The sequence below is a fragment of the Zea mays genome, chromosome 10 (genome assembly GCF_902167145.1).
Source record: "Zea mays cultivar B73 chromosome 10, Zm-B73-REFERENCE-NAM-5.0, whole genome shotgun sequence".
In the NCBI taxonomy this organism is placed as follows: domain Eukaryota; kingdom Viridiplantae; phylum Streptophyta; class Magnoliopsida; order Poales; family Poaceae; genus Zea; species Zea mays.
This window is the reverse complement of record NC_050105.1, coordinates 25,511,835-25,523,486: the sequence shown is the minus strand read 5'-3', so window position 1 is coordinate 25,523,486 and position 11,652 is coordinate 25,511,835. Positions and strand designations below refer to the sequence as shown.

The 11,652-nt window shown below is 46.3% G+C and overlaps 1 protein-coding gene across 1 annotated transcript; it reads left to right on the top strand.

The window, feature by feature from the left end:
* Positions 1-3,768: 3,768 nt before the first annotated feature.
* LOC103640965 (glutaredoxin-C15) lies at positions 3,769-4,608 on the top strand. Its single transcript, XM_008664399.2, has one exon. It carries the CDS (start codon positions 3,828-3,830, stop codon positions 4,143-4,145), a length of 318 nt encoding a protein of 105 aa, XP_008662621.1. The 5' UTR covers positions 3,769-3,827; the 3' UTR covers positions 4,146-4,608.
* Positions 4,609-11,652: the final 7,044 nt, after the last annotated feature.

Sequence of the window (11,652 nt, the reverse complement as noted above, 5' to 3'; positions counted from 1 at the left end):
GTGGAGATGTAGGATAATAAACACTAGAAAGAGTCATAATAGCATCATAAAATAGTTCAAGGAACTCAAGCAATGTTTCAGCCACATACTAATGTGAAATTTTCAACAATTAGGCTCACCTTGTTTCCTAGGGTAGTTAGTGTCCTTGAACACACCAAAAGTTTCCTTGTAAGGAACTAAATGCTTAAGCATAACATATGTAGAATTCCATCTCACTGCCATGTCAATGCCAAACTTACGATGGCGTATATTCATAGCAACACAATATCCTTCAAATACAGCAATGCGCTAATTAGAAGCATTCAAGAAGACAATTGTGGTTCTAAATGAATCAACACAGAGTTGTAACCTTTTCAAGTCACACTTCACAATCAAATTGATAATATGACATGCACAACGTTGATACAAGAATAAAGTACCAACATAACCAAAGTGATGGACCTAGGCTCTCCATAGTCTTAGAATTGGAGGAGGCATTGCCCAAGGTGGTAGAGAAAACTTTATTAGCAACACAATAACCTTCAAGCACAATCATAACCCTCTCAGCAATGTTCTCACTAGTGTGAGCTGTTTCAATTGGTCTAAACCCAATGACCCTCTTTTCTAGTACCTAGTCCTTAGAAACATAATGAGCAACCACACTAAGATAGTCCTTCTTAGCATTACCACTACAAATATCATATGTAATTACAATAGACGAAATAGATTGCATGGATCCAACAACAATCTTATGCTAATCATTAAAGAACATAAGAAAGTCCCTAGAAGTGGTTTGTCTAGAGACTTTCTTAAAGACATGATTATGAGATAGCCTAATATACTCATCAAAAGCAGGTGACTCAGCAAAACTAAGAGGAAGATGAAGCCTAGCAATCAACCTACACATCTGAGTTCTACCACGATCAGGATAGTAATCCTAGTTACGCACAGAACCATCACGGTTAAACGTAAGCATTGACTGCTTGCCCTCATTAGCAAGCTTAATTTTGGAATCATGTTGATGCCTAAGCAAATAGCTAGTATCATTGGATGACACAACACTGAATGTACATTTGCAGAAGTGGCACTTACAACCATACCTGATCTTCTTGCCATCTACAGTCTTGTAGAGCAGATCGAAATCCTGCCACACTTTAGATGTGCAAATTCTTTTGCGTTGCTTAGCATCAGCATCTGAAGTGGGAGCAGCACCATTGTTGGTACCAGCGCCCTCATCAAGGTCAATATGGGCAGCACTACTACCATTATTAATGGACTGAGATGGACCATTCTCATTACCGGGCACAATCCTCAGATCATTGTTAATGAATTGAGATGGCTTGTTCTCACCACCTACGTCTTCCTCCATCACAATTCAGAAAGCTGGAGCACCAGTTCCCTCACCATCAAGGTGGCACACACCGGTTCCTCACGACCTACCAAAAACTCTAGTTCACCAGTTCATCATAGAGACATTATCTCTACAGAAAAAACAATAGTATCGAGTAAACTAAACTAGTAACACATAGAGTAGTTCACATAGTAAACTAAAGTAGTAACACACAAAGTAAACTAAACTAGTAATGTGCAAAGTAAACTAACCTAGTAATGCACAGAGTAAACTATACTAGTAAACTAAACAATGCAATCCAGTAATAGCACTACAAAGTAAATAAACTAGTAACCATGCAACTTCAATAGATCAGAACATCACAACAACATCAGATCAAGAGCTTAATAGCAAGCATATCAGGAGCTTAACAGCAAGTAGGTCAGAAGCTTAACAGCAAGCAGACCCTAAACCCTCAATCTAGTTCATCACAATTCACAACAGCAAGTAGACCAGAAGCTTAACAACAAGTAGACCTTAAACCCTACACTCTAGTTCATATCAACAAAAAGCAGACCAGGAGCTTAGTAGCCTAGAGAAGAGCAGACCAAGAGCATATCAGGCCAGATCCAGACATTTGGTTACCTCTCTGCCTGACATGACTTGTCAATGGCATTAGTGGTAGATCCGAAGCATTGGTTTTGTCGCCAACTCGCCATGGAGATGGTGTCGGCGCACACTGGTTCCTCACGAATCAAGATAGCTCACGATCGAGACTTGCAAGGGAATAAACAGAGAAAATTGAGACAACTTAGACAAGTAAATATCTGGGATTCCAAGAATCACACTTCATCAGTTGATCTCATCACAACAACAAGCATATTAGGAGCATGTCAGAGCAAATCCAGTCATCCGGAGTCAGCTAGGGTTTGTGGTATCCTGGCCCAAGCATTAGTAGGATTAATAGAATACTCATACCAATAAGGTGCATCTTCGTTTTCGGATGCCTGTCTCGAAAGAACCTCTAGTTTAAGTGGGACTCACCGAGAAGTCTTCTCGGGTGCGCATGCGTGAGGACAAAGTGCGCACAAGAGACTTGTGTTGGTCTGTGAGGATGGTCTATGGTCCTAGAGGGCTGTCAGGAGTAAATACCACCGGTCCAGAAGTGGACGGGGTGTTACAAACGGTATCAGAGCCAACAATCGTGGTTTCACGGGTGTGTGTGGGTTAGGGGTTCGGGTATGTGGCGCATGGCACATGTGGGCCTAGAGTGGTCACATGGCATGGCATATGACGACACTAGACACACAATCATGGCCAAGATGTGAGGTTCCAGGCTTGGGGTTGACCGACAAGGATGCCGTTCTTCTAAGGGGGTGGATTGTGATATCTTGGCCCAAGACTTAATAAGATTGATAGAATACTCATACCGACAAGGTGCATCTTCTTTTTCGAAAGCCTATCTCGAAAGACCCTCTAGGTAAAGCGTGCATGGACTTGAGCAATCTTTGGATGGGTGATTGACCGGGAAATCTTCTCAGGTGCGCATTAGTGAGCACAAAGTGCGCATAAGAGACTTGTGTTGGTCTGTGAGGATGGTCTATGGTCCTAGAGGACTGGTAGGAGTAAGTTCCGCCGATCCAGGAGTGAACGGGGTGTTACAGGGTTACGGCAGGTTAGCTGCGTTACTCAGATCTGAAGCACCATTTCATCGGTGTCGTCGCCTTTGAGGTCGAGGTAGAAGGGGGAGGACAGGAGGACACAGAGCATGAGCACCAGAACACCAGTACGTCGGTGACTCGGTGTCGTTGCCTCCGAGTTGGATGTGCTTAGAGGGAGGAGGACAAGAGGATTAGAGTAGAGGACCACGGGTCGACGGAGGCGGTGGACGACGATCAGCGGATGGTGGAGCTCCGGTGAGGTGGAAGGACCAAGGATGGAGGCGCGGGAGGTTCACGAGACGCCGTGAGAAAAAGGACAGGCGTGAGTGCGTTCACTCGAGGGGCATTAGGGTTTAGGTTTTAGACAGCGACGAGATGGACTAGGTCACTAGGTTTGAGTGGGGTGGGCGGTTGGGCCGTTGCCGGCTTTTAGATTTGGTCGGTTACAAGACACAGTTTCTATTGAGTTGTGCCTGGGCCAACCCAATGGCTGAAGTTGCTGCCGAGCACGACACACCCTCCACGTCAGGCTAGGCCCGGACCCATAGCGATCCGGGCCGAGCCAGGCCAGTATTGGGCCAAAAAACGGACTTCGTGCCAGACTAAAGGCCGCGTATTTCTGGTCATCTATATTATGCTACCCATTGCGCACATCTCTCTCTAGAAATCTCAGTGAATCCCTATCCTCTCTCTACCTGATAAAGCATCCACTATTCTCTAATATAGGATTTGGATGCACGCTATAAAAGGGTTTGTCAAAGCACAGAACCACACACAAAATAAACACACAGCCACACACACTACTAGAGTCCCGGTGTTCGCTAGGCAGCTCGACCAAGAAGCCAAGAAAGACTGTGATGGCGAAGAGGGTGTCGAGACTATCGAAGAAGGCAGTGGTGATCTTCACGACGAGCCAGTGCCCGATGTGCCACACGGTGTGGAGCCTCTTCCAGGAGCTCGGTGTGTGCGCGGCGGTGCACGAGCTCGACAAGGACCCCCGCGGCCCCGAGATGGAGCGGGAGCTCGCTCGCCGCCTCGGACGTGCACCATCTGTCGTCCCCGCCGTTTTCATCAGCGGCAAGCTCGTCGGCTCCACCGATAAGATCATGTCGCTGCACCTCGACGGCAAGCTCGTGCCCATGCTCAAGGGTTCCGGCTGGGACATATGGCTCTGAATCCACCCGCCCATTCCCGATCCATCGATTTCTGTCCAAATCAATCCGCCTTTGAGTACCTACCTTCCCTATGCCAAGTATATACGTAGGTTCCAAAAAGAATATATGAGACTACTTTTGTAATGCGGCTAGTAGTCTAACGTCTAGCTGGGCTAAAAAAAGGTTGGGGAATGGCTAACTAATCATGAGTTCGAATGTAAATAGACAATTGTAACTCTGCCCTTACCAGTTTTTTAACGAACCGTGATGATTTTCAAATTACCTCTACCGAATATATCACTGTTAGAAACGATTTTTAGAAATATCTTCATTTTAATCAAAGGTGGCTCTATCAAGAATAACCCATAGAATTGGCTCTGTATAAATCCATTTCTAAAGACAGGTGAAATTTCCAGCAATCTTTAGAAATGAAGAAATTGAGATATTTTTAGTGAAGGTAGCACTACAGTAATCCAGTTAATCTCCGTCGGCTGCAAACCGACGGGAATAACTTTTAAATCGACGAGAATTACTAATTCCCGTCAGTATATGGTTATTTAATTAGTTCGCCTCTAAAAATATATGTAACTTATTAAAATTAATATTTTCATATTAAGTCAGATGAAGATAAACATTATATATATATATATATTTTTGTAGAGAACTTTATATTAGACAACTTTTTACTTAAAGTTATTTGTTCGAGAAATTTTGATTTACGTTTTCATAATTTGAAATTCAGTTTTTAAGTTCTACAAATGATCTGGAATGAAGAAACTACCTAAATATAAGGCAATTTTGCAATTAGCTACCTTTTATTTCAAACTATTTAGGGTTTAGAAATTGTATTTTAAAATCAATGATGTTAAAAATTATTTCTTTATTATTTTTTTACAGGACTTTAGACGGAGAAATGACCTAGACTAAAAGTCAAAGGGACTTGCAACGTTATAGCTCACGAATTTTATCATTTAAATTATTTAGTGTTCAGAAATTTTATTTTAAATGCACAAGGTTTGAAAGTCATGTTTTAATTTTTTTTTCAAAATTACATGGCACTACCGGAATCAGCGCCTTTGCCGTGTGTCTCAGACACACGGCAAAGGCTATTGTACACTCGGCAAAGGCTTTGCCGAGTGTCACACTCGGCAAAGAACGCTCGGCGAACTGTACATCGGCAACAGCCTCTTTGCCGAGTACTTTTTGTCGGGCACTCGGCAAAGACTTTGCCGAGTGCCATTTGGCGCTCGGCAAAGAAAAGTTACCGTTACGGCGCCAAGTGACGGTGACGGATCCTTTGTCGAGTGCGTTCTGTGGCACTCAACAAAGAGGCCAATTTTGCCGAGTGTGAGGCCCTCGGCAAAGACTGGTCCAGTGGGCCCCACCGCCAGTCCCTGTGCCGAGGGCTCTAGTAGACACTCGGCAAAGACATCTTCTTTGCCGAGTGTCTGGTGCACTGGCACTCAGCAAAGAACCCTCCAGTGGGCCCCTTTGCCAGTATCTTTGCCGAGTGCATTGGCATCAGCACTCGGCAAAGATGTCTTTGCCGGTTCCCAGGTTACCTTCTTTGCCGAGTGCCATGGTCAGCACTCGGCAAAGATGGCTTTACCGGTTCCCAGGTTACCTTCTTTGCCGAGTGCCATGGTCATGGCACTCGGCAAAGCGACCCTTTGCCGAGTGTTACACTCGGCAAAGTGACCAGAATGTCCCTTTTCTATTTGCTTTTGTTGTTCCATCCAAACAAACAAAAGATATATATCATTCACATCACATTATATATCAATCACATCACAGAATGAACACATTTATCATCAACACCATATATATCACAAAGTCTCACTAAAGTCTCACAAATATAAGTAAGGATCATCACAAAACAGATATAAGTCTGCATCATCACTAACATCACCAAGTATCTCACAAGATAAAGTCTAACTACTCATAAAGGTAAGTCTGGATCATCACAAAACAGATCATCAACGAGGTGGGCATCTGGACTGGTTCGGCGAAGGGCTGGACGAAGCATGAGGGTTGTTCGACGCCGCCGATTGACCCTGCACAGAGAAGAGATTGTATGTGTGAGAACATATGAATAAATATCATGCAGTACTAAAATTTTGATACTCACAGGAGTAGTGAACTCTGTAGGGTCAGCTGCAGGGAACAACGGAGGTGGTGGAGCATGACCCTGTGTGGCGCCAAGGCTCTGCATGTACGCAAACATCTCTGCCATCCTCTTCTCCAGCTCCTCACGTTGCCTCCTCTCATCATCTAGCTGAGTCTGTAATATTTCGCCCTAATGTTACGATAATGCAAAGAGAAGATATATAAAAATCAATGAACGATGAATAGATAAGGAATAACCTGGAGTTGCTGGATACGATGCTGTGAGGTGTCCTGCCGAGGTCGTATGGCTGGGCTCGCGCTCGTGCTCCTTGCTCGCACCTGAGAGAGAGTGGGAGTGGAGGACGAGTCGATTGCCCCGTCGGCAATCCAGTACCGCCCATGCCTCTTGCCTCCTCCGACCCTCATGAGGACATCTCCGTCGATGTCCTCGGTCCTCGGATCGTAATCTGGCCCATGGACCTCCTTGGCCATGGCGGTGTACTCACTGAGTCGGCTGTGGATGGCGGGGTTGGTGTACGCCTCGGGCCCGTCATCCGGGTTGTAGGTGACGTCGGACGTCGCCTTCCCCTTGTGGGCCATGGCATATGCCGAGAACGTGGAGCAAGGCGCGCCACCATGTGCCGCCGACTGCGAGAAAACCAACGATATGGTTAGAAATCGTGTCTAATCGAAAGTTATATACCTAAATAAAAAAGAGCGCGTACCCATGCTTCCGCGTATTTGCCCAGGCTGCGGCTGCCTTGATGGTGGGAGGGACCTTGCATCAGCAAACGCCGTTCCCAGCTAGCGTTGTGCGCCTCGTCCCACTCAGCCGAGCACCACCTCTGCACCATCTTCTCCCAGCACTCAGGATGCGCGACGCACCAATGAGGAATCATCTAAAAAAATATAAGTACACCGCATATCAGAAGATAAACATAAGCATATTTAGTACCAATAATAAAGTTTTGTATTTACCTGCAAATACTGGTCCGGAGTCAACGACATGGTTCGGGCGTCCTTCTTGTTCACCTTCTCCCCAAGGACGGAGCCGTGGTAAGTGACGATGGCCTGGATGCGCGCCTCGTAGTGCATGTCCACGACGAGCTTCTTACAGCACGTAGTAGACACCACATCCGCCCTGGCCTCGTATCCAGCATCGCATCTGAAGAAATCCTACATACAAAGACGATGTATCCATACATTATTTCAAGAATATGCAACAAATGCGACTTATTAAACAATATAGTGCGAGGAAGACTTACCCACATCTCTTGCTTCACCCGCTCCGCCTTGTTGTTGAATTGTCTACCGTCCCGATCTACTGCATCGGGGGCGACGGCGTAGTGGTCAAAGGTGTATGCTGGGCTCGTCACTCCGGCGTACTCGACAAGTCCAGGGAAGTGTTCCCTGCATAGAAGGCCGAGGATGCCATTTGGGTTGCGGCCGTGACCCCCTGCAGTCTCCAAAATCATCCAAGACCTGTCCAAGTGATTAAGATGAAGTATTAGTTTCTATTATTAATTTGAACATATAATATGAAAAAGCAGCAAGAACATCTAAAGTTACCTACCTCTCTCCATCGGGTCGTATCAGCGGACGTCTGTCACGAAGTATGGGTCGCTTAGGGAGACTCGCTGGACCTCGCAGGTAGATACTCCTCGAACCTGAGGAGCCAGAACCTGAGACGTCCTGCTGAGCGGCGGCGGCGTCGTCGTCGTCGTCATGCTGCGCCGCATCGTCGTCGTCCTGCTGTGCCGCATCGACAGCGGCTTACTGCTCCACCTGCTGCTGTACGGCGTCGTCCTGCTGCGCCTCCTCCTCCGTCCTACGGGTGCTCCTCCTCCCCCTCCCCCTCCTCGTCCTCGTCCCACCGCCCACCATCTTTGTCCAACAACCTGCAATTAAGAGTAAACAATTAAGCACAGATATAAAAAATATGTATTTAGAAACATATGCAAAATAAATGAAATATAGCATTACATCGATTAAAAATAATCTTCATATGTGTCCGGGTTAGCCGGATCATAAGTGTCATCATCACTATCAACCATTTCATAGTCAACACCATCTGAAGGCGCAATTTCGTCATTGGCATTGCCTTCAAGTATTTCTAAGTCATTCTCATTTTGCACCTCATCATCCTCGTCATCAACAACCATTTCAATATCTACTTCCATTCCGATCGCTTCGGTTAAGTCTATATCAAATCGCCCTTCGAGCCCATCTTCTTGGAAGAACTCGCCGTCATATGTGTCCGGGTCTAAGTTATAATCTTCATCGTTTGGAACAGGTAATTTAGCGTGCGGTGATACCTTATACACAACATCCCAACCCTTAAGATGTTGTTTTGTTTGGCACGCATATGGAAGATAATACACTTGTGTGGCCTGTTGGGCCACAATATAGACATCGTCTCCTGGTAAGGTGGAATCCTGTCGAATTTCGACTAGCCCAAGATTAGAATGTGTCCGTCTCGTAACTTCAGGGTCAAACCAATGACATTTGAATATCACTGGAGTAAGAGGTTTGGAACCATAAAAATTGAGTTCATATATTTCTTCAATTCTTCCATAATACTCGACCTCGTCAAGCCCGGGCGTAAAGACTCCAGAACACGTGGTTTTTCGATTGGGCCGACTTTGGTCGTAGCTTGTTGTGCAAAAACGGTATCCATTAACGTCATACCCAGAAAATTTCCTGACCCTATAGGCAAAGCCATTGGCTACTTGTCTCAACTCGGCACTCATAGACGGCTCTCTTTGGCCCTGCAAGTTCAAACACGCTAGATTGTTATATTATTCGCACGTAAGAGCAACTTCAAATGACAAACTAAGCACATACCTTACGTTTAAACCAGGAAATGAAATCGGGCAATCCATTTCCCGCACCCTTTCGAAGAAGGGTATCATATTCCTGTGGAGTTGGGTCCCTTGATGGACGCCAGAATTCATGAAGAAATTGCTCCATGTATGGCGTCACCTCTTCAAGGTTGGTCAATACATATAGCATGATATGGCGCCACTCTTCATGTCTCAGGGTCTTGGTGGTCGAACCACTTGCGCTTCCGAGTTGCCCTCGAAAAATGTTGAGGTTCGATTCATTGTCGCCATCATTGTAACGAGGGGGTGGATTATGCACGCTAGGCAGTTTGTCACCATAGTAAGTTGTTGTGAAGTTTGACACCTCCTCCAGTATGTATGCCTCTGCAATGGAAGCCTCGATTTTGCATTTATTTCTACATTTCTTTCGGATAGTCTTTAGACATCTCTCAATTGGATAGCACCAACGTCCCTGCACGGGCCCCCCCATTCGTGCCTCATACGGGAGATGAATAATCAAATGCTGCATCGGATTGAAGAAGCCGGGTGGAAAGATCTTCTCCAGCTTACACAGTAACACGGGTGCCATCCTTTCCAAGTCTGCAATCATGGTCCGAGCTAACTCTTTTGCACAAAGCTGGCGGAAGAAATAGCTCAACTCTGCAAGCGCTAGCCAGACATGCTCAGGGACATAGCCTCGAACCATCGCCGGAAGAATTCATTCAATCCATATGTGGAAGTCATGACTCTTCATCCCTAAGACTCGCAGAGTAGATAAGTTCACTCCCCTACTAAGGTTAGCTGCATACCCATCAGGGAACATTTACATCTTGATCCACTCTAGTACTTCCTTCCTCTGGGCCCTGCTCAGGACGAAATCGGCCTTAGGCCTTCTCCATGTCTTACCACCACTAGGCGGCTTCATCTCTTGGTTTGGTCTATCACATAACTCTGCCAGATCCACTCTTGCCTTTACGTTATCCTTTGACTTATCAGGAATCTCCATAATTGTTGCCCAAAGTGCCTCGGCGACATTCTTTTCAGTGTGCATCACGTCAATGTTGTGTGGAAGGAGCAGGTCATCATAATAGGGGAGCCGAGTCAAGCCCGACTTATGTGTCCACATATGTTGCTCACCATATCCCACAAAACCACCTTCTGGGTTGGCCACGAGACCATCTATCTGTTCGCGAACTTCGGCACCAGTCATCATTGCAGGTTGGTGGTCTGTCACCACGACACCTTTCGTAAAGTTCTTGATGTCTAGTCGGAATGCATGGTCAGGAGGGAGAAATTGTCGATGTTTATCGAATGATGAATATTTGCCACCCTTCTTCAACCAAATGAACCTAAGAGCTTCCTTGCAAACTGGGCATGGGAACTTACCGTGAACACACCAGGCGCAAAATAGCCCATACGCCGGAAAGTCATGCATGGAGTACTGGTACCAAACATGCATTTTGAAGTTTGTCTTCGTAGCTCGGTCGTACGTCCATACCCCTTCCTCCCAAGCACGGACCAATTCATCAATCAAAGGCTCCATGTACACGCCCATTTTATTCCCCGGGTGTCCAGGAATTATCAACGACACGAATATGTTCTGTCTTTGAAAGCATACGCCGGGGGGGAGATTGATGGGGATAACGAACACGGGCCAACATGTGTATGGGGCAGCGGTCATTCCATAGGGATTGAACCCATCTGTGGCCAGCGCAACACGAACATTACGAGCCTCTTTGGCTTTCTCATGGTGAATGGCATCAAAGTGGGTCCATGCTTCACCATCGGATGCGTGAACCATCTTGTCAGGATTGTATCGTTTGCCTTTTTTGTGCCATGTCATCTGTTTCGCGGATTCCTCTGTCATGTATATACGCTGGATCCTCGGTATGAATGGAAGGTGGCGTAGGATTGTCACGGGGATGTCGAGCTGCCTCTTCTGTCCATCACCAGAGTCTACCTCCATGAACCTAGACGATTTACACCTCGGACAGTACTTTGCCTCAGTTTGTTCTTTCCTAAATAGGACGCAGCCCTTCGGACAAGCATGTATCTGCTCATACGTCATCTTGAGTGCACGAAGGAGTTTCTGTGCCTCGTACATGCTCTTTGGCAGAACGTGATCCTCCGGAAGCAGACTGCCAATAACTGTCAACAAACCATCGAAGGCGTCTCGACTCATGCTATACTGCGACTTGAACGCCATTATACGCCCAATGGCATCCAGTTGAGAAACCTTTGTCTTGCCGTGAAGGGGTTTCTGTGCCGCGTCAAACATGTCGTAGAATGACTTTGCGGTCGCCTCTGGCTCGTCCTCCGTACGTCCTTCGGCGAACTGTGCCTCGTGATAGTCGTTCAACATGTCTGCTACCCCGGCATCAGCATCGTAATCCTCGACGCGTTGTCTCACCACCTCCTCTCTCGTGCGATGCGCTTCACCATGGAAGATCCACCGAGTATAGTCCGGCGTAAATCCATTCTTCCAAATATGTTCTACCATGGTCTTCTTTGGTTTTCTTTTCCGGTTGTCACATTTGCTGCACGGACAAGGGACTAGGCTAGCTCCTTTAGCAGATTCGCCATATGCCCGTTCCACGAAA